This window comes from Syngnathus floridae, chromosome 11, assembly GCF_059516105.1.
Source record: "Syngnathus floridae isolate MCC-2025c chromosome 11, RoL_Sflo_1.0, whole genome shotgun sequence".
Taxonomy (NCBI): domain Eukaryota; kingdom Metazoa; phylum Chordata; class Actinopteri; order Syngnathiformes; family Syngnathidae; genus Syngnathus; species Syngnathus floridae.
In genome coordinates this window covers 9,942,667-9,965,697 of record NC_142423.1, presented here as the reverse complement: position 1 = coordinate 9,965,697, position 23,031 = coordinate 9,942,667, and the positions used below count along the sequence as shown (strand labels likewise).

Genomic DNA, 23,031 nt, shown 5'->3' with positions numbered 1-23,031 from the left:
TTGTACCTGTTTAATTTCACGCTTGATGGGTGGACAGGCATTCTATAGAGTTGTATAAGAAACAATAAAAACTCAACTTTACACAGTATGTCCCCTTTAATATATTATTTTTTCCCCATGATTAATGCATTTCTTTGGGGAATGGAGGATAAAAGATTGGAAGAGCTGACGGAATAAAGTACAATGCACTCAACCATTTTGAACGCGCAGAAGTAATCAATCGTCTCTGCTTAAGCTGCGTACCTGCAGGGCATGAGACCATTTATTATATCTCCAGAAGCGGTGATTTTTATTTGTGACATTAACATTTAGTATGCATTCTTCACTCTTGACACTAAAGCTGCAATTTAAGTGTGTTCCAAATACATCTGGAATTATAAGATCTAAAATAAAGACTTTATTCTTTTGAAATCACATTTTCTCCACTATTGTAACGTTTAAAGGCCGGAGGACTTCATTTCCCAGCATGCCTTTCGCACGCTCGCGGTCGCGTCACTATCAGTTGCCAACAACTTGCTCAGCCCTTTCACGGATTGTGTGTGACAGCGGTGTGGCTGCAGGCGAGCTGCTTCTTCTCTGGAAAACTGGAAAAATGCTGTCTTTCGCTGTCAGACAACTGGCTCGGGTGAGTGTTTCAGATAGTGTTTCATTTCTATTTTGTTTTGGGGATTTGAACTCTTCACATCGCTCACTAGCTTAACACCGTCTGCTCCCCTGTCTCGTAACGAGGTGATTGTAAATCACCTGTTTTTTATTATTATCTGTATTATTTCACATTTTACGGATTTGTTTAAACGTGGAGTGTTTTATTTTTTTACTTTCGCTGTGACTAGAGCTCAATGGGGGTGCCAAGCTAGCCTGCTAGTGTTCCATTATTTCAGTGTGTCTGCAGTAATGATGCAACAGCTACCGCTCAGTTTCATCATGAGCTGCACTGCCTGCTACTAGTGTGCTCATGAAATATGTAATTCTTTTTTCGTCTTTTAATTTGTTTTCACAAGGGCAATAATTAACTAAAACCTTTTTTTTTTTTAACCCACATCAGGTCAATTACCATACAAGAGTTGATCAGTTTTGGTGTTTGGTGTAAAGCTCAGGATCGGTTCCAAAGTGCAAATACAGCGTGAAAAACACCAAGTAAATATTAACGAACGGATTTGATAGTTGTGTAAGTGATAAGGTTTTTGTGTGTCAGGGAAAATGCATGCCAATTATTTGGTGGACCCACACTTTGTAAAAATATTAACACAAATCTTTGAAACACTGTAAAAATATTAATACAAATCTTTGAAACACTAATTATGTAACAATTTATATCTTAAAAAATGTAATATGGTTATGCAAATTTTGGTATCGTTGAGTGTAATAATTATAATTGTCATGTGCCAATAATTCAGACAGTCTTATAAGTCGTAGCTTGTTCGTTACTTACAGATTCACATGCTTGCATCTGTTTCTATAATTGGTTAAGCTAATGTCATAGGCAAAGTCATGTGTTGTCCTCACAATTAGGCACGTGTAACATCAGATGAGTGCTCGTAGCCTCATTCCAGATTTTGAAGGAGAAAGTCAAAATTAAGTAACCTTTAGCGTCCACAATCTTATTCAACAACTTTGAGGAAATACAATCTTTGACAATATTCCAAAGTACACATTTTTGCATTGGCATTAAATCACAAAACAAACTACTTGAAATGCACACAAACATGTGCAAAGTGCATTTCAGAGCACAAAGTCAAAAGTGTGTAACTAATCTCTGATATCTGCCCTAAAGCGTATTAATTCCCTTTTTTTTTTATTTACTTTTTTTACCTGGGGGCATTGTTCAAGTCTGAGCAATAATAAAAAGCAGCATTTTTTTTCTTTTGTTGGCTTGTTATAATTATAATGTCATAATGTTCAACCTTGTATCATCATGCAACATTAACACGCAATTTTGCTGTAGACTATTTTTAAAAAACATTTGGTTTCAGGCAAGGGAAAAGGCACATCAAGCAGTCTACAAATTTAAACGGTGCCCAGTGTAGCGTAGCCGCCCGCCACGCCATGGCAGCGGACAGCTGAGAGACTTGACGATGGGCTTAACCGACGTCTTTAAAGTCTTGATTGTGTCCCCCTGACAAACCTCCGACCTGGATCGAGTGAAGCCGCTTTGGGCTTGGCCTCCCGTCGCCGCACGCCTCTTCAGGCCCATTCCGATTCCCTCAGTTAAGTGTCATCCCGACTGAATCACGGGGCAATTTGTAACGGACAGCCTTCCTATTAGCCGCTGACAGAGCAAAGGAAACTGTGTCAGACTGACGGATGCCTCTACTTTTGCGACTTATCTTTCTTTCCTTCTCTCTGTTTTTCCTGGCTGATTGTTTGGTATGACCACTGATGGACAGCAGTCATCTATAAAATTGGTTGGCCTCGAGAGTCGCCTCAGGAAATGGGCAACAATAATTCAGAGGAAGGATGAATGGAATGTTCTGACTTCTCTTTGCAACCACCTCTTTTTGTGACAAGGAAGTTAAAAAGCCTAAGTAACATTCCTACCAAGCAGCACAGATCCAGAATAATACCCCATGAGGCGTGTTTGTTAAATGGTTGTTAAATGGTGACTAATTCTCGTTGTGATTAAAACTTGTGTGTTTTAACGGCAGTGTTCCTCATTGAATCTTTTCGCTTCTGATTTTTCGTTTTCTTCAAGTTCACCTTGGTCTGACAAGGTAATGTGTGGCCCCTAAAAATAGTCCACGTGTGACACATTTGGCGCTCGTGCCTTGGCTCCCGTGCTCTTTGGATCGCTTTATGCTACCCGAATATTAATCAACAGGCAGAAAAGGAGAAATGAGTGGGCAGATAGACGTTGGGGAAGCGACCCATGTGTTTGTTTAAAAGAAGCCCCGTGGCAAATTTGATGAAAAGCTAATAAAAAGTGCCACGCTAGTGCTACTTGGATGTTTAGTGGCGCAAGGTGACAGAAAGAGGGAGGGAAAGCCGGGATGAGGCATGGCGAGAGTTTTTTTGCGGCCCTCCTTCCACAGATGCGCAGACAGCAAAGGACACTTTCCGTCAAGGTTTAATGACCCGTGTGATTCTTCAGCGAGAGGCGGCCAGGTTCTCGTCGCCTCCTGCGCTTCTTCTTCTTCTTCCTCCAGGGCAGACAATATAGCACCCCTTCTTTTAAGGTGCTAGCCATCCCCCTTGGTGTGTCACCATTGTCCTCTCGGCCACCTGCAGAAGCACGGCTAGAGGCGGGATGGATTTTAAATTACGAGGTGTTTTCTTTGGTTTTTCTGCAGGAACGGCTCATAAGTAATGTCGCTGTTCGCATTGCTGAGTTTCAATTCCCCGTTCGCAGCTGGCCGCTGGGTGACTGACTGACCGGTCCAGTGAAGGACTGTGACCAAAGACCAACTTTTGTCATCATATCTAAATAAAAAGATGGCATTTGGGGAAAAATAATAACTGCAATTTATCTCTTACCCCCCCAAAAAAACTGAATTTTTAACAATTTAACAATAGTTGTTAGATTTATTACCTGAAAAGCAAATTTTCAATCATGCTGTGCAGTCACATGCTTTTTCCTCCACAATGTCAGCTTTGAATAGTTTGACGAGCAGGTTTGAATTAATAATAATAATTCCCCCTGATCAAATGTCACAGCGCCCTGGTTCAGAATCATTGCCATAAATTGTGGAATTAATATCAGATGGATTCGAATCTAGCGCTGAACTTGATAGGCGGCAGAGAAAATGGATCTTGCCAAGAAACCTGGCAACCCTTTGCTTTCCTTCACTTTGCGAAATGTAAATTGACTGAGCCCACCGATGTGCTTTGGTAGTCACTTTGGCTCAACTCGCAAGCTCTTTAATTGCTTTTTAATGGCGCTGTTCGAGGGAGGCCGTCCCTCACACCCCAGCACACACGAGGAGGCAATAACTCCAAACCTGCGGTAGCGGGTTCGCTTTACACACAACAGTCATCATTTTTAACCGCCGATTAAGTTGACGTAAGGCCGCCGATCTTTTGTCAGCCCAATCAACCTTCAGACGTTTTCATTGTACTTCCGCAGTCTCCCTTTCTCTATTCCAGAACCAATCTTAACAATGCACACAGCAATTAGTTTGTCAAACGCTTTAAGACACCTGACGCGCGGTTCTCTCCAGCCATATTGCCTTGAAAGCATGCGGCACAAACAGTTGTATTTTCTTCTCGCTCACCGCGGCAGTTTCCCGCCTGCTGCGTTTCTTAGAACAGGCCAAGAATTAATATCTTAGCTACTATTAGGAATACAGACTCAAACGGTTAACCATCAAAGCAGTGGCAGAGTCCAGATTAGATAAGACGGAAATGCTGAATCCATTCTCTCTTTCGGTACACAGGCTGTAAAATTCGCTTTGTGAAATTGCTGATGTCGGCGTAATGAACACCCACGCTGATAATTCGTATCATTCAAAGATGCAAGTTGATTATTCCATCAGCCGACATATTAGAAAGGGGAGAAAATATACTGGAATATTGAAACAGAGCATCAATGAACATAACATTTGTAAGGAATGTTTTTTTTTTTTTTGCCCAACAGCCATTGTGCCAGCGTACCCCAGCTCGCATCTGCGTACGCGGGCAACAGTCTCACGCTGCCAGCCGTGTGGTAGACGAAGAGCGGCCATGGACGGGCCAGGAAAGTCTGGCTCAGGACGACCCGGAGATGTGGGACCTACTGTTGAAGGAGAAAGACCGGCAGTGTCGTGGTTTGGAGCTAATTGCATCAGAGGTAAAAAAAATAAAATCAAAAAATCAATGAAGATCAAAGTTCTGAAGCTGGATTTTCATTGGTGGTGTTTAAGAACTGCCAATATTGCTAAATGTTTTCTAGGTCAGTTTATCTCTGTTAAATAATATCTAACCATTCACATTTCTCCTCCCTGTTTTGTGAAAAACACTCATTCATGCCCCAGCAGCTTTGCTTTTTATGTTTCCATTTGAAGGCGGAAAGAGGTGAAATCTTGACAAGTTATTTATTTATTTATTTTACGGCTTGCTTTTTTCCTCGCCACCGTTGCTGTTCAGCAAAGTGTGTCGGCTGCTTCTCCTCACAAAGCCACGCCGCTCTGGTGCAAGATAACGTTGATATCTTCATTGTGCCGCAAGCCTGAGGGCAGAGCTTGGTGCTGCTTAGGCTGCCTTTTGGGTGTATTTCCCTCCAAAAATTCAGCCACATGCATATTGTATTGCAACTCACCCAGCAAAACTATTTTAACCCCCCGGTGGCATTTGAAACCAAATTTTGCGCTTGTGTGAGGCACTAAACTCCACCGCAACAATAAATCCTCCCCTTTGCCAAAATTATTTTCAATTTAATCGATTTGAGAGAGCGAGCTTCATTTATGATCATTTATTTTCGAGATCATTTTGCTGATTTATGGTGCTGTTGATAAATTAAGCTATCAATGCTTTTTCCACCTCATAAAATCAGACATAGGCACTCTGCCAAATGTTTTTTTAAACAGCCTTGAGGGTGATTTAAATTCCCTAGTCGAGTTATTAGAGGTGTCCAAATTAATAAATTAATCGGCAACTAATCGAATGAAATCAAATTAGTTGATAATTATCTTAATATTCAAAGTAATCAAGTAATCATTCACTTAAAATTTAACTTCAAAATTTCCAAACACTTTGATTTTAGCCTTTCAACAGTAATTATTCTCTAATTTCTAAAGACCTTCACCAAAAATAAAAAAATTCTCCCCAAATATTGACAGAATACCTCCTCTTGCCTGTCCAGTTGAGTGAATATGTCATCAAAAAGGATGACTTGCCTCTTTTTTGCCTAACACGCGTTAATTTGCCATCCTTGTCTTTTCTGTTGACTCATGCAATTCATCGGCACACTTATTGTGTTCTCGCCACAGAATTTCTGCAGCCGAGCTGCTCTGGAGGCTCAGGGCTCTTGTCTGAACAACAAATACTCCGAAGGCTACCCCGGGAGAAGGTGAGCGTGTCAACTAAGTCTCATTAGTGGTGTTAATAGACGTGCAAATGCGGGGATTGCAAATGCGACTGCACGGCACAAATAGCAGAAGGAAACAAAAGAGACTTAAAAAAAATAATAATAATAATAATAGCCACTGTATATTGAGCTTGTTGTCTAAAAATTGTCCTCTTTGGTGTCCGTCTCTACAGATACTACGGTGGAGCAGAAGTGGTGGATCAAATTGAGCTCCTGTGCCAAAAACGAGCCCTGGAGGCCTTCGACTTGGATCCGGCCAAGTGGGGCGTCAATGTCCAGCCTTACTCGGGCTCTCCCGCCAACTTTGCCGTCTACACTGCCGTGCTCAACCCCCACGACCGCATCATGGGTCTGGACCTACCGGACGGAGGACAGTCAGTAAAACTAAATCTCTGCATGACATGATATCCTTGATAAAAGGATATTCATTGAACTGTGTCCGCTCCTTTTAGTCATGTTTGTATTTTTGTTGCCCCCCAGTTTGACCCATGGCTATATGTCAGATGTGAAGAGGATCTCAGCCACCTCTATCTATTTTGAGTCCATGCCCTATAAACTCAATGTAAGTAGAGCCCCCCTTACTCTCTTACTTAAATCTTGTTTACCATCTTTAAAGCAGAATAAACCATTGACATGGATCCAAACAACTATACAGACACGTAGTTTAGTCATAATATTTTGTGTGGCAAGAGTCTGCCGTCAGGGAACATAAAATGGCTGACATGTCCCTAACCTCCCATTTATGCAATCGGCACTCAATTGCTGTCTTTATGCTTCTTCTGACACAAAGTTCGAAAACCCACAATTTTTTCCAAGTGCATGTTTACAGGTAAAAAAAAAAAAAAAAAAAATCCTGTATTTTTTAGGGGCCTCTGATAATGTTACGCAGTGCATCAACAAAAAAAGAGAGCCCATCCAAATTGTCTCAATTATGTTAATATTCATAATTAGTATATTCCAATAATAGTTTTGACTTGACTTTAGAAATTACCAATCAGCTGAAAAAATACATGATAGGACCCAAATTCTGATCCTGGGCTCGGATCGGGACAACCCTAATTGTTATTCTCATTATTTAAGCATTTGATCAGCCATGACATTGAATCCGTATTGTGGAGTCTCAGTCCATCAATGCGTACTGGCTTAGCGATGGTTAGCTGATGAATGGCCCTGAGAGTCACTCTGCCCGGACCTTTGTGATGCATGGGCAGCCGGGATCCCTCGGCGGGAGAGATAATGGGAAATCGACAGGCCGGCCATCACCGCTGGCTCTGCCCTCACAACGGTCAGCTTGATAGAGCGAGGGGGCAGCCGTAGATGTGCTTTGCAGATGGGAGATGATCAGATTGGACAAATAAAGTGTTCCCCTCACGCTCCTTTCACCTGTCTCACTTCGATCACCACCTCCCTCTTTCCCTGCCGTCTCGCTCTCACCTCTATTAGCTGTCCTTTCTCTAGCTTGATCGGAAAGGAACCTTTTTTTTCCCAATTGTACTTATTTTGATCAAATTTCTCCTCTCTGAGACCACTTATCTCTTTCTAAATAAAATCCTTCCTCCTTTTAAGGTAGTATCTGGAGTACTTAAGACACAGCAGCTTTGAAAGAAAATAATCTCTCTTTGATGATGTTTGCAAATGTGCCGCAGATATCTAACCCCCTCCCTCTCTCTCTTTGTGTACTATAATCTGGTTCCTTCCCAATTTGTAACCCAAATCACCCCCCGCCCGTGGTCTACTCTGCTCCTCTTCAACGCCCCTCAGCCTGCGACAGGACTCATCGACTACGACCAGATGGAGCTGACGGCCAAGCTGTTCAGGCCCCGGCTCATCATCGCCGGCACCAGCGCCTACGCCCGCCTCATTGACTACGCTCGCATCAAGAAGGTGCGCAAGCCTCAACCTGCCCTTGACCCTGTCTCTCTCTCCCTCGCTCTCTCTCTCTTTAAACAACTCCTGTGTCAAAGTTACCCTCAAATCAAATTCAGTGGAAGTTTAGAGGATATAAGGTATGCATTTTTTGCACCGTTCTAAAGAATACTTTGCACACCCTAATTCATTTGTTTTTTCGTGATTATTATACTGCCCCTGGTGGCAAATGCAGGCACAAGAAGGAGCAGCACGATGAATGAATTAACAGCATAAAATCATGAAAACGTTCTTTTTTATTTTTATTTTTTACGTGGCATTTCAAAATCCAAAGATGCCACTTTAAACGCTTCGTGCACAGTTGATAATGCTTTGGGAATAGATTATGTTCAGGATTTTTTTAAGGGAAAAATATCGTGGAAATTGCCAGTGCCACGTTGCGTTTGATTGTGTTCCACTGTCATTTGACAGTACGACAAGGCTCCTCTCATCCATGCCTTACCAACCTCCATAATCCTCTTTTGTCAACTCAACCTGGGCGAAGGCAGACACTCCAAACAACTTCAAACCACACTTCACTCTCTCGCAAAGTGCACCAGAGAGCCTGTTATCTTTCTTTTTTTACCAGAGCCACCCGCTAATTCATCTTGGTTGCACTGCTCCACTTAAGAAAGGTGTCATCAGATGGAGTGTCCCGCCACTACGGCGCTGTGTGTCTTTATTAGGATCCATAACGACCCTGCCACTACACCTGAAGTGGAGCCATATTTCTCCACCCCACCACTAGCGTGTCTCTGTGGAACCGTTCACTGTTTTACGGCGCAAACTTCTCGACAGATTTCCGGTGTCGTTACCTGGCTAGCCTTTGGAGCGACACCAACAAGAATTTTTTTTTTTTTAGCCTGCTGTTTCCGCCAACTACACACAATTCTGCAGCAGAAGTTATATTTTACATTAAAATGTTTGTCTTCCTTAGCTGTGCACTGACATCAAGGCCTACATGCTGGCCGACATGGCGCACATCAGCGGCCTGGTGGCAGCCAAAGCCATCCCGTCTCCGTTCGAACACGCTGACATGGTCACGTCCACTACACATAAGTCCCTCCGAGGTGCCAGGTAACACGCTACCAAGCTAACTTGAAATGTCCATGTAGCTTACACCAATCACATTGCTACTGCTGCTTTTGTTTTGTTCAGGGCGGGTCTCATCTTCTACCGCAAAGGCCTTCGCTCCGTGGACAAGAAGGGCAAGGAAATTATGTACGACCTGGAGGACAAGATCAACTTCTCAGTCTTCCCCTCACTGCAGGGTGGACCTCACAACCACGCCATCGCAGGGGTTGCTGTGGCACTCCGACAGGTCGAATCAAATTCAATCATAAACACTCAAATGCAAAAAGTCACTAAAGTCTCCAGTAGTCAATATTCTTTCTATTGATGCATTTTTTTTTCTGTGTGCTCGACTTTGATGCTCAAGAATCCGTATATTATTTCGATTTCAGGCTCAATCGCCAATGTTTAAGGAGTATATTGCCCAGGTCATCAAGAACTCCAAGGCCATGGCTGATACGCTGCTCAGCAAAGGCTACACCTTGGTGTCAGGTAATGTCGTCTGGTATGACAGCGCGAATAGTGAAACTCGGGTTTTATGATTGAAATTGATGACAACTCACTATGAAGGTTTTTAATTGTCTACGCATCCAATAAGAATGTGGTGAAGCACTGTGTTGAGTCTCGCTCCGCCCCTCTGTCGTACGGTGTTCCGCATGGTTCTATTTTGGAGCCCTTGCGCCACTTTTCTCTAAATGATGATCCTCAATTTACATTTTACATCAACATAGTTCTTTGGTGCCACAGTGATACTCAATATTCTATATTAATGTTTTGGCCTGTGAATACTTTAAATAATTTCACTGTAACTGTTTCAGGGGGGACAGAAAACCACCTGGTTCTGGTTGATCTGCGGCCAAAGGGCATCGACGGCGCCCGAGCCGAAAGGGTGCTGGAGCTGGTCTCTATCACGGCCAACAAGAACACCTGCCCCGGCGACAAGAGTGCCCTGACTCCAGGAGGCCTCAGGCTTGGTAAGGAACACGCATGATCAAGCTACTGCTAACATAATTATTTACCTTGTGTCCTCGCATACTGCTTTTATGTTTGTTTGTTTGTTTTTCAAAGTACAGAAATGCAGACACAGATATGGAAATGAGTCAGACACCAATTAAGCCACAAGCGCTAAGCAGTGCATGATTAATTAAATATGTTTAGCTTTTTAATCATCTTCCAGGAAGTTCACAAGCTCCACATTTATACTGCCCCATTTTTTAGCATAATCTTAAGACTACATCTCCACCGCCCCATGTTGACTTTTATGATTATGTTGATTTGCTCTTAACCAAGCAACCATGACAACGAAATAGAATAAAGTAGAATGTATCATTAGTCCCCAAATTGGGAAAATCTCAATGATGAGCAAAAATAGTCCACAGGATTGTTATGACGAGACCCGAATTGCTTTTTATTTTTATAAACTCTGACCCGTATCAGCCACTTTTCAGTCAGCAAAAAAGTTACTGTTGCTGTTTTAGTCTGCTGTATTTACTTGGTGTGTGTTGCAGGCGCTCCAGCGCTGACCTCCAGGCAGTTCAAAGAAGCCGACTTTGTGCGGGTCGTGGAGCTCATGGACGAGGGCTTCCAGATCGCCTTGGACGTGAAGAAAAAGACCGGTGAGTGGAACACATTGCGATAGTGATGCAAGTACAAGCTGTGAATTAGTAATAAATCTTGTGGTCTCCACGACTTCTCAATTTTCTCTCCCTGTTGCCGCACAGGAAAGCTCCAGGACTTTAAGAACTTCCTACTGGAGGACCCTGAGACGGTGGGCCGTATTGCTGAGCTGCGCCACCGAGTGGAAGCGTTCGCCAGGCCTTTCCCAATGCCGGGCTTCCATGATCATTAGAGAGAGCGACAAGTTAAAAAAAATTGAAGCCTCGTATTGAGATTTAACAATAAATTTTGCCAGATTTTATAGAAGAACCTATTTTCTATTGTACGTCTAAAAGACTGTTGCCAATGTTCATTGAGAGACACTCACGAGTCTTAATGTTGAAAAGCAACTAACGCAGCATCACTTATTTAGACGGGGTTTGCCAAGGTTTTTTTTTCTATCATCCGATCCTTTCGTCCTGCATCTCATTATCCAGCCAAGGGAAAAAGCTGTGTTACTACATGAAAGTCATCTCTGCTATTCTTGCTACAAACATTTGTCACTGTTGAATGAATTGTGATCATTTTGACAGCAGATTTTACAACAATGGTTTCCAACCCCATTTTAAACATCATTCACCAGACAAGAATTCTCCAATTCAACTCGGCTATGTTGAGTTTGTAAGCTCTCCCGTTGCATGGGTTTTCTGCAGCCTACTCCCACATTCCAAAAGCATGAAGACTCAAAATTGTCCTTCCAAGTGAATAGCTGTTTGTCTATGTGGCTTGCCATTCACTGGCAACCAATTCAGAGTCTACCCTGCTTTTTTTTTTTTTTCTTCAACAGGGATAGGCTCCAGCTAACCCAGACCAGGGACAAGCACCATTGAAAATAGATAAATGGGAAAAAAAACTGACAAGCACAACATTTTGTATAGCTAGATTTCAACTAAATATTGTTTTTCACAAAATATATTGGGTTCACAGACCGCTATAATCACTGCATCAGTGATAAATTTGCATCTGTCTTTTCTTCCTTTGCACAGCATCTCTTGAAAGAGTACATGTTGCCAAAACATCCATTTTATGTCTCCCATGTTTTTTAATTAAATAGTTTGATTGAACATTGACAGTCTTAATAAAATCAACTCAAAGTAACAGTCTTGTCCCATTTATTTTTCTAAATAAAAATTGAATTAATCTACTTTATTAAAAACTTTGTCAGGTGGATAAATCATAATTATGTTGAGATCTCACATATACAGTATATATGTACTATATTACATATATATATATATATATATGTATATATATATATATATATGTATATAGTTTTATTGCTTGATTTAAAAATTAAAGATTGAAATTAGGGCTGGGGAAAAAAAGGGCTGGTTGACCAAGTTGATCACAAGTTGATAACACATGACATCCACACAGACATTTTCAGGTCACATAAATAGATCATATTTGAAATGCTCAGTCTAAAAACAAACAAACAAACAATAAACAAACTTTTTCACGGTTTGTTATTGCCCTCTGTTGGTAGAAGGTTGACATAGCAGTCAGTGAGGTTTTTCCCGTTAATTGGCTACTTGTCAGGTGTCACGCAGTGATGTTTGGCATCGTTTTCACACCGAGCTAGGTAAGGCTACCTAGTAATACAGGCCCAAGTTTGAAATTAGCTTCTAGTTTATATTTTAGAATATTAACAAATGTGTCTTCAATTTGACTTGCAGCCCAAATATTCAAAGACCGCAACCAACCGCATTGCTCAGCTTCAAGGTAACGTCATTTTTATTTACCATCGCTAGTTAAAACGTTGTTGCTCCATCATCGCTAGTTAGCAAAGTACTGCATGAAAACGTATTTGTGTTAAACTGCAAGAGTACTGCATTTAGCTCAAAGTGTAGTAAGTGCAAGCTAGCAGTCGTATGCTATGTGTGTTTGAATGTCACACTTGTGTTGCATCTGTCAATGCTAAATGTGTGCTCCAAATGGTACCAGGTACTAGTTATGTTAGCTCAGTTTTTGCTGCTTCGACTTATTTGTCGAGGTTTTCTTAATCGCCACATTTATGGTTTTTTTTGCTAAGCGATACATATCGAATGCTATTTCAAAACAGTGCTACGATTTGCAGACTTAGCATTATGCGAGATTTTCTTGTCTATATTGTCATACAGTCATTTAAGTTTCCCAAAGTCTTTCTTTTTTTTTTGGAAACCTAGATCAAGAGTCAATTTATGTTATAAAACAAGATAATATATATTTTTTAGATAAATTAAAATTATGTAAATAGAATTGAAATGAATTGAATTGCTCCATTAAAGTAATGTTGGTTCTTAGCTTCTGTTATTGTTTAACATTTATTGCGGTGCAGAATATATGAATGAATGAACCACTAATAGATTTAAAAAAAAAAAAAAAAAAGTATAATGATAACTTTTAAGACCTCAGAGGACACAATATAAATTTCATGATTATTCATGATTTATTTTTGGATCAAACAGTATACAATGCATGTGGTTTTATTTTTTATTTTAATTTATTCCACTGTCACCAAGTATAACAAATTGTTTTGTAAATTAAATGGATAAAAGTAAACCAAAATAAATGTAACTCCTGAAACCACCAAGTATGTGCACTGCTTAAGCACTCCATTATAAAACGGGAAACAAATGGTGACACTTTAAGCGAGAACGATATATCCATCACTGTGAGGAGGAGCGATTAAAATGGTGGCAACTTGGCGCGTTAAAAGAATGGATCCGTAAGCAAGAAAACACAGCGTGAAAAAGTACTCTGTGTCTGTAATTGTCATAATGGTGCACTGTATTGGCCATCTGCTAGGCTCCCGCCTAATGTTGCCCATATATCAAGGCCATGTTAATCTCTTCTTATTGAAAGAATACACACACCATTTCTAAGGACAAATTGATTTAAAAAATCCTGTTACTACGGTAACCTGTGCTGCTATAAATTATGTCTGTTTAATGAGCAAAGGGATAAATGACAGCGTCAGCAATTAATAGGGTGTGTGTCACGACAATACCTGACATCATTAAAGTTGATGTGAGTGTAAAAAAAAAAAAAATCTAGAGCAGCGCGGCTGTAATTGAGACATCCATGCCGCGCTAACGCGTCGTAATGGTGTCCTAATGGTGCTCATGTTTCAGCCTTGGTGAGAGTCTTGACGGCATGTCTTGTCTTTACAATCATTTTGTCCTTCCCACCGCGGCTAGTAACAATGGCGCTTTTGGAATGAGTCAGAATACTTGGGAATGCACCAACAACTCTCGTCCAGAACTGACTGAATATTATGTAGTTGTTTTTTTAATATAAGCTTTTTGGTAGACTTTTTAAAAAAAATGAATTATTTATTTTTGATAATGTATCTTCAGCTGAGGAAGGAAACTTTGAATGTGCCAATGCAGCATCATTTTTGACTTGGCTTTTTCGCGGAGTGTAAGCTTTTCTCGTAGTGTGACATAAAGATGCCACGGGGATATGCAGGAATTTACATACTGTTGGCAAAATGCTACCTGGCATCTTGATATAGTTTTAGTGGACTGTTTTTTCCCCCACTTTGCAGCAACTTTGCATTTTTTTATTGATTAGCTCAGGATGTTTACTCGTGGGGCTGCTGTCGAAGAAAAATGTCAATTGTCTTGTTTATCAGGTTGGACAACAGATAACAAGGCATCAGCTGCATTATTGAATAGATAAGGATAATAATGCCCGGTTTTGTTTAATGTCATTATTGCAGATTGAGTAGTAGCGGATCCAGCAAAGTTGCTGTGTCAAATGTATCAGCAATTTACACAGAACCCAGCAATGGCTTTCATACACCGACCTGGTATTTTGCAATGAGTAGTGACCAATATGGATTTTTTTGTTTTTTTTAAGAAAGATACATCTGAGTTAAGATAGTCACCCCACTTGGAGTCGCCAACTGACAGTTGTGGAATGTTGAGAGGGAACGATGAAAGGCGTCTCTATCTCCCCCGCATCAATGGATGTGCCCGGAGCCAAACTAGCCCGACACTGCCGCCGCCTCCTGTTTTTCGCACCATGGCCTATTTACTTATTTATCTGTCCTACTACCGGTGTCTTATCTCACCCAATGAAATTAATCTTTGTCTAAAAATATCTGGAGGAAGAGTCACTCATTTCCCCTCCCCGCTGACAAGCTGGAAGACGTGCATGGAGCTGAAGACCGGCCACCTCTGACCACATTAGTATTTAGTTTTTTTTTTAAAATATAAAGTATATGTCAAGTGTAATATTAAAAAGTCACAAAGTTTTGTGTAATAAAGTTAACTACACTTTTCAAACAACCCGCCTGATGATCTGGCAGACTGAATCTCCCCAACTCCTGTTCCCATGCCGTCTTAAGTAGAAGAATACGGCGAAAAGGATAATTACGTAAGCCGACGCTGACGTCATGTCTACATAGCGCGGCGCAATTAATTTAATTGATTTCAAAGTCCCAAATTTGACCCAAATAGCATAATAATAGCAAATTTGAAATCATGCCCCCAAACCTCTAAAAAAAAAAAAAAAAGTTTGTATCCTGACTGTTTGATGGCAAGTGTTAGCCTTTTTTTTTTTTTTTTTTTTTTGCCCTGGAGGTTTAGCCTTTCCCCACCACAATCAGCACTTCTAAATGAAGCTGTTCACGCTGTGAGTGCGTGACCTTCCGATTGCATTGTGTTGTGATGCCAATTACCTGTCAGCAGCTTTTGTACAAACACACACAAGCGCCAACACAAATATGGCTAACCGGCAACAGACAATACCCACTGGGCAGGTCACCGTCGCTCGCTGGAAGCATATTGCTTTTTAATGGGAGCCAAAACACACATACAAAAATGGCCGCATGCTGCGACGTGCCGTAGATTGTCCATTAAGGACAGGATTAGGAGAGCCCAGGAGTCTGACACTGAAACTCTTTGTGAGTCATTAGAGACCCATTTTGGGTTATTTTGTTGCCGTTCATTGATACTGACATATTACAACACACACACTTGCAGTCTTAGCACCAAAATATCATGGCTATGTGAACTCTCCAACACACCGCCAGTCAGCCAACCAGCCATATTTGGAGAAAGTTCTATTTTTCAGCTCCTTTTCCTGAAGGCAAAATCATAATAATTGTGATCTAACGTCTCATTGATGTCCCTCAAAGGCACGAAAAGAAAGTCTATGACCCACACAAATATTCATCTCTCAATGAGTTCTATTTCTGTCTCGTTGATGTGCTTCTGCTTCATATTTTGACATGTGTGACTTTGTTGACGAGATGTGTAAATCATGTTTCTTCGGGCGAAACACAAAAATAGGTGTGCATTTTTTTAATTTTTTTTTTTTTTTTAAATGAAAAACAAAGTACAGCCGGACCAGCTTCACGGGACAGATCAGTGTGCGACTTGTCATCGCGCCCTTTCACCTATGAAAATCATTATTTTCCACCTGGCTGTATTTTGCCTTGATTGGTCTTCCGACGATCACGCCTCCTTCTCTTTCTCTTCCTCATTACAACCCTCGTTTGGACTTGAGTAGAATTTTGATTGGAGACCTTTGCCTCTCTGCAGAGAATTAAACATGCTGTACCTCGACCTTTTTTGTCCGCAGCAACTTTCATTCCACCGGCACGCAACGCACATTCTTGAAATCGCGAGAAAATGCTCCCTTCCCTGGTGGGGAAAGAAAAAAAAAAAAAACACATCTGCCAACCCTCTGCACCTCCTATCATTTCCTCCTTCTTTCAGGTCACGGTAATACTCTTTTAATAATTTGACGAGTGTTCTCCGGCTGTGACCTTGAGAGTCGCTGCAAATGATTGCCCGCAGAATCTGCATTCCTTTCCGCCAGATCTGACTTTTGTTTGAAAAGATGAGGAAGTGACTCATCTGACTCCCCAACATACTGTCAGTGACATCAACTGATTGATTGTCTCTCTTGATAGGTTTTCTGCTCCTTTTGTACCTTTAATAATTTTAGAATCATTTTGTCGGACTCAGTTAGAAAAATCGAGAACAAGCATATTTTTTATTTTAATGTTTATTTTGGGGGGGGGATGTTTTCATGTTACAACAATAAAGTGATGGGGAAACATGTTGAGATTTTTTTTTTCAACCAGTAAATATAATCTGATTAAAGGCAAACAACTGAATTTCAGCATTTCTTTCAGAACCTAGCACATAACTGGTATTACTTGTTGACTACCCAGCATGTTTGATCATATTTATGATAATGATAATATTTTATTATTTATCATCCAGTCTGTGTGCTTCTTTCTTGGCAAAAATCCAACTTTGTCCCCATAGGCCTCCTAATATTCCTTTGGATAGTGCTGTTACACTGACAAATATTGAAGTAGTAGGCTGTGATGGGTGATTTTTATCATAGACAGTGCAGAACACACACACACACACACACACACACACACAGATGGTTGTTTTTCCTTCTTCCTGCCCTCTCCTCCATATGCATGAGGTGCAGGCCATGCATGTGGCGGCTCACTGTCAGACGGGGTTGAGCGGGCAAGGACGCGTTGCCGTGGCAAGATTGTGTGTGTGTGTATGTGTGTGGCTCTCTAACTCAACAATATACCTGTCAGGCTGAGAGACAGCGTCACGTACAAATACATACACGGCGCGCACGGTCTGCATGCTAAAATGCAGGCGCAATATTTTAACCCGTAACCCACTTGATGTGCGCGGAGGACGTCTTGCTCATCACTCAAAACTCAAATCATCTTTCCCCATTGAAATGAATAGAAATGCCATTAATTCATTTTTGCCCACAAAAAAAATCTAAATCAGTGTTTGTCGTTTTTATTGAGAAAAAAATTCTGCAATCCATTTCAGTGTGCTGCAATTCCTGGTATGCCCGCCTTGGCCAAGTGGGAGTCAGACACAAATCAAGAAGAATAGACCTCTACTGCTAGTAAGTTGCCGTAATATTATTTTTCATCGAGCCAAAAGAATATAGTATTATCTGTCTGTGTGTTTCTTCCAGCATTTTGCAAACTACTTCCACTCTGTTCGCAAACTTCCAACTCGAGATTTAAATTTATCGAGTAACAGATGTGTATAAACATTGTGAAATGCCGCCCCCCCCCCCAAAAAAAAACCCCTGTAATTGGACAAGTGGTTGTCACAGCCCGTATTTAATTTACCTTTCTGATGCATTATGCTCTCCAGACAGTCACATGGCTGGCAAGCATCTGTTGTCAACCCACGCAAGTCAAGAAGCGCTGCGCGGCAACGACGGGTTGAACTTGAGCGACGTCGCCGCGTCAAACTTTCTCGGAACATCTGTGCCGCTTTTTGCTTTCTTGTTCATTAGCCGAGCAGTTGCTGATAACAAGCCTTATTTGATCAGGCTTAGGGGGGAAACAAGAATAAATCTAACACAAACTCCGTTTTTAACACAAATAGGGTGTAAGAAGAGTTGTTTTCGCGGCACATCTTCTTAACGTTGACTTAATCCAGCGGTTATATTTGTGTACAGTTGAATTGATACATAATTAATCTTGTTGTAAATGTGGGAAGGCGGTGATTGTGGGTTAATCAAGTTTGAGGCCTCTCTTAGTTCCATTTACTCATAAACAAGTGATATCATCAGGTCAAAACGAGCAATTACGGATGTGTTTGGTAGTTTGGTGAAATGAGTCAGAACACTCGCGCTAGCTCTTAATTTGGTTACGTGAACAACAACAGTGAGATCTTCGAGGTCAAACATCTCCCAAAATTTTAAGAAAAGTAGGCTCAGCTGAACCGTTGTGTTGCTTTACAAATAGTGGTGACCCCCAACATGTGACTGCCTCCAAATAATGGATGATTGCATTCCAGCTATTTCTCACACACGCGCAAACACAACTGTGGCGCTGTCTCCATCTGGGGTTCAAAAGTCTGTGCCATTCCTAAGAAAGTTGTCGCGGTGTTATTTGTGATTTGGATGAGCAGAAGGCAGAGGAGAGGAACGCTCTTTCAAACAGAAGGCTTCTCGGCTAACATCCATGTGTGAGTGTAAGCATGGAAAGAAAAAAACAACACAATCTGTTTCGGAGTTTCTCAAGAGGCGTGAAAAATAACAATCACTGCCACTAACAAATTGTCTCTGTGCCCACTGTGCATACACTCACAATGGCGGGATTTACATTGCATGGTGTGAGTGACACAATGTAGGTTAAAAAATCAATAAATAAACGCATGGAATATCGCGTCAGTGCAAGGTCATCAGATCGGAAATTAAATTCATCTATTCACTTTTTTATCAACAGCTATTTACTTTGTATGTCGGGAAGGAGCTAAATTTAGACTGAGTTGTTGATGGAACAAGTTGATGTGCATAAGTTGTTAATTAGTTCTCATTTCAAAATAGTTTCTTCTTTGAAAAAAATCCTCATCATTAAAGTTCAAGTGACATTTTCAATGCTTACTCGCCACAAATAGATGCTAACCACTGTATTATAAAACTAAAATCAGTTTTATTTTGACCACTTTTAGGTTGAGCTAAAACTGTACTTTTAGTCTTTAACACAATTTTAGGAAATCGTTTTAATATATACTACTTTTTTCGGGGGGGGGGGGGCTTTTTTGTCTAGCAGGACTTGTTTTCATTATTGAGCAGCACATTTGAAGCTTGGGATGGCACCGGTCATGACTCTGTCATTCCGTGAGTTCCTCCTTGATGCATTTTTTAAAAGACTGTGAACCCAATGCCTTCCAATTCCTCCTGACGGCAAACAGTTTCCCGACCATCACTCTTTGTCACGTTTTCTTTGCCAACCCAGTAATACGGATTTTGTCAAAAACGTTCACACAGGCTGCTGACAGATTTGTGGAGGTGCTCGAGATAAGTTTTTCGGCACTTTGTGTCACAAGATCCACATTTTTCTCTCATGTAGTTCATGCAAATGTTCATGGGCAAATTTAATGGAGAGCTCTTCCTCTGTCAAAATTGACTTCTCCCTTTTTCTTCATGTCTACATTTAACTTAAAATCGACATAAATGAAGTTAGCCCATAGTTTTCAGTGGCTCATTGAGTCTCAGAACCTCGGGGGGAATCCAATTAAACGTTGTTTACGTCTGATTATCAAACCACTTTCTCAGAAACGGCAATAATTTTCTTAGTTCAGTTTGAGCTAGGGAATTTCTAATTATCCAAAAGTGTCAGGAACAGGCGGGAAAAAAATCCTAGTAAACATTGTCTATATCTCATTATGAACTCCGTTAAAATTGTTCTTTACTTTAGCCGAGGGCTAATGTTACCGCATACTCTCACACCCGTCTGTGTTGAAATAAATTGGCTAAGAGTTCACGAAAGACTGAGAACGTCCAAATTTTGCGCTCACTACACTTTCAACTTTTCAACTTTCAACGGCTGACTACAACAAATTAAACGTGTAATAATTAATTCGCACATTTATAGACACACACAAGTGATTTCAGTAAGCAGATTGCCTAACGCTTAGCCTGTTTACAGCTAGCCTCCAACCTGAGCTACATATTGAAGCTGTTCTCAACTTCTCACACCATGTGTTGAATCTGTATCGTATCGTACGACTCTTCAAGCAATTTTTCACATACTGCATGTGGACAAGACCTTTTTTTTTTTTTTTTTTAATGCTGAATTTGTTAGCAGGTTTAGCACTTGAAAAAGTGAAAGAACAACGTGGCAATTTTATGCTATCAATTTAAAAACTTTGTTTTGAATAGTAGAAAAATAACTCCTCGTTTTAAAAGCATGTGTTTTTGTGAGTGGCGTGCATGGATTCGGATGTCATAAATCTTGGCGGAATGCTTAATATCATACCGCGACAGACGACGTCCTGTCTGAAGGCGAGAGAAATAATAGCCTTTGCTCTTGATTAAAAAAAAAAAAAAAACTCATTTTAGTGCCACAACCTGAATAGAATTATCTCCAGGTGCGATGAGGGCGTTTAATGAAATCATTACAATGAATTACATGGGCTTCTTCTGTTGGTTTATTAATATAGTTTATGAAAGGAGAGGGCTGTAATTGCCTGTTTGTAAGCCACCGGTTGCGTCTGGCATGAATACCTGCAGGGGCGGCGACCTGATCGGATTGAGAATCTTGGGAAGGGGGAAAAAAACGCTAGTAATTTGCTTAAACACAGGAGCTCATTTTTATGCTCTGTAAGCTAACGATTAAATTGATTTTTTAAAATTTTTTTGGGCATGTTTGTCAGGTGTCTCTGTGCCATGGACGTTTTTGTTGACACGCAACCTGGCACCCCTGACAGTTTGGTGGATTCGGTAGATTTTGGTAAACTTGATCGCGGTGCAGTCTTACAGATTCAGTGTACTATAATTTAAAGGTGAACCATACTATACACTTTAAGTGAGGCTCCAAATGATTTTAGGTTCGAATTACGCCTGAGAGGCGTTTCCATAAGACGTGGCGTGCCCTCGAGTGGGATCAGCTGGCCACTCGGTGGAGCTCGGCCGACTCTGCCGAATGAGCGATGATTATATTTGCGGCTGTTGTCGGGCTGTGATGAATACATGCGGCTTCTCACCAGCAACGGTCCAAACGAAATGAAACCGAGTCGTGAATAAATGTATTGAACGTCGCCTCTGCGCCTGGTCAGCAGTCTGCTTGTGGTGTAGGGGGTATCAGGGGGTTGGTGGTGTGATGTGAAATTTAAGCACTCAGCAGCTCCATCTTAGGCCATTTTGGTCCAGACATGCAAAAGTGCCCTTTCGTCTCGACGGCACATCAAATCAATGAAATTAGTCTTTAACGCAATTTGGTTTTGCATGTTGATGTGGCTCTCGGCAACCGTTTCAGTTTTCCCACATGGCAGCTTTGAAAGATTTATTGCCCACCTTTGACTTGTAAATATCCCAACTGTGTGTGACCGCTAGCTGATTTAGCGCAGTTAATTGCAGCCGTCCGGTGCCTGATCGTTTTTGTACCATTTGGCTGTACAATGGAAATCGATGCCTTTGTTCTTTTTTTTTTTTTTTTGTCCCTGAACTCGACTCTGGGATGCAGCATTAGCATTTAGCTCTCATTTAAAGTAACCCTGCCCAAAAAAGACTAGCAGTTCTCCTCGACTCTCCCTGTTCCACTATAATTGCTCAAATTTACCAGGTGAGCATCCTGAGGAGGAAGAGGGTGGAATAAATAAATCGTCTTGGGCGGAAGTTGATTGGCATCTGTGTTTTTCAAATAATAAGATGCAGCTGTTGATAGTGTGGTTTGGGTGATGGTGGGGGGGCTGCGTCTGCAGGTTTACTTTGCTGGCGGCCCCCGTGGCGGCGCGTCACTGGTGATGAAGGCAGACGGCTGACAGGAGCTCCAAGGATGACGCCGACGCCACCGCCAAGCGCACCTGCTAAACTTAACTCTGGAGGAGAGCCAAAAGAAGGAGAAAACAGCAAGTGTGGGAGCTGGAAGAGGGGGCCCCAACAAAAAAGAAAGGAGATAAGAGGGTTAAAGCGTAAAAGTAAGCACTCAAGAGTTGCAATGACGGATGAATCCTTCGCTGAGTTTTTCCCTCGAGTTGGCTTCGCCAGTGTTAGGCTGCCATTTTTTTTTGCCTTTGACGATAGTGGAGACCTAAACAACAAATTTGGGAAATGAAATGAAACTGATAATACTTCGGAGAAGTGCTGCACAATATATCGACAAAATATCAGGTATTTTCCGAGATGCAATCAGTTCTTATGGAATCGGATGTTTTTATCTAAATTGACTCATAATACTGTAATTGTGGACGTAAGAGGACGCACATCTCAAACCATCCTTTTGCCGCTCAGCACTCCGTAGGAGATTTCATGAAGATAATGTACATCTATCAAGGATAGTTTCCCATGTCATGTAAAAATCGTCAAAAGAATGAAGTCATTTTTCAACACTGGAAGACTGAGCCACAATTTGTTAGCACAAGGTGTTTCGTGCAAACAGCCCATTCAACATTCGTGTCAAGCAATTCCAAACAGGTTTCACTGGCTGTCAAATCTTGCATTTTCCTCTAGAGGCCACAAGGTGGCGACTAAACTATTTTACATGAGACACGTCCTTGGCTGAAACCCAAAAAGAACTGAGATTTTCACTGAAATTTGATTTTTACGTGCATGGTGTTGCTTGCCAATTCCTCCAGTGACTCAGACGTTTGCCTAAAGCTAACGAGAAATTGCAGGAAAGTGGCAAAAATAAGGACAAGACCCACACACACTTGCCATATGTTAAAGTCGTGCTGCATACATCAGCACTTTGCAGCACTTCTAGGTTCACTGTGTATGTGTGCGTGCGCGCGAGCGTGAGATGGCGCTGATTTTAAACGCTGTCTGGAAACATGCGTCTCAGCCCCCCTTGAACTCTTCAGACTGAGGAGGGTGGGTCTCTTCATTGAGACACTCATGAGTTGCTGCAGCTGCTGCATTGTGTGGGAGGTGGATCAGGTTCACACACACAAATGCAA

General features: G+C 41.4%; 1 protein-coding gene and 1 long non-coding RNA gene across 2 annotated transcripts; both read left to right on the top strand.

The window, feature by feature from the left end:
• The first annotated feature begins 474 nt into the window (after window positions 1-474).
• shmt2 (serine hydroxymethyltransferase 2 (mitochondrial)) lies at window positions 475-11,728 on the top strand. The gene is made up of 12 exons (XM_088390190.1): window positions 475-625; window positions 4,571-4,762; window positions 5,901-5,980; window positions 6,172-6,372; window positions 6,479-6,560; window positions 7,760-7,882; window positions 8,841-8,980; window positions 9,062-9,224; window positions 9,367-9,466; window positions 9,793-9,948; window positions 10,483-10,590; window positions 10,696-11,728. The coding sequence occupies exons 1-12, from the start codon at window positions 593-595 to the stop codon at window positions 10,821-10,823; spliced, it is 1,506 nt and encodes a 501-aa protein (XP_088246316.1). The 5' UTR covers window positions 475-592; the 3' UTR covers window positions 10,824-11,728.
• Window positions 11,729-12,112: 384 nt separating this feature from the next.
• Window positions 12,113-22,502, top strand: LOC148390996 (uncharacterized). Its single transcript, XR_015861187.1, has 4 exons — window positions 12,113-12,212; window positions 12,307-12,352; window positions 17,440-17,518; window positions 21,838-22,502. It is a non-coding gene; the product is annotated as an uncharacterized LOC148390996 (long non-coding RNA).
• Window positions 22,503-23,031: the final 529 nt, after the last annotated feature.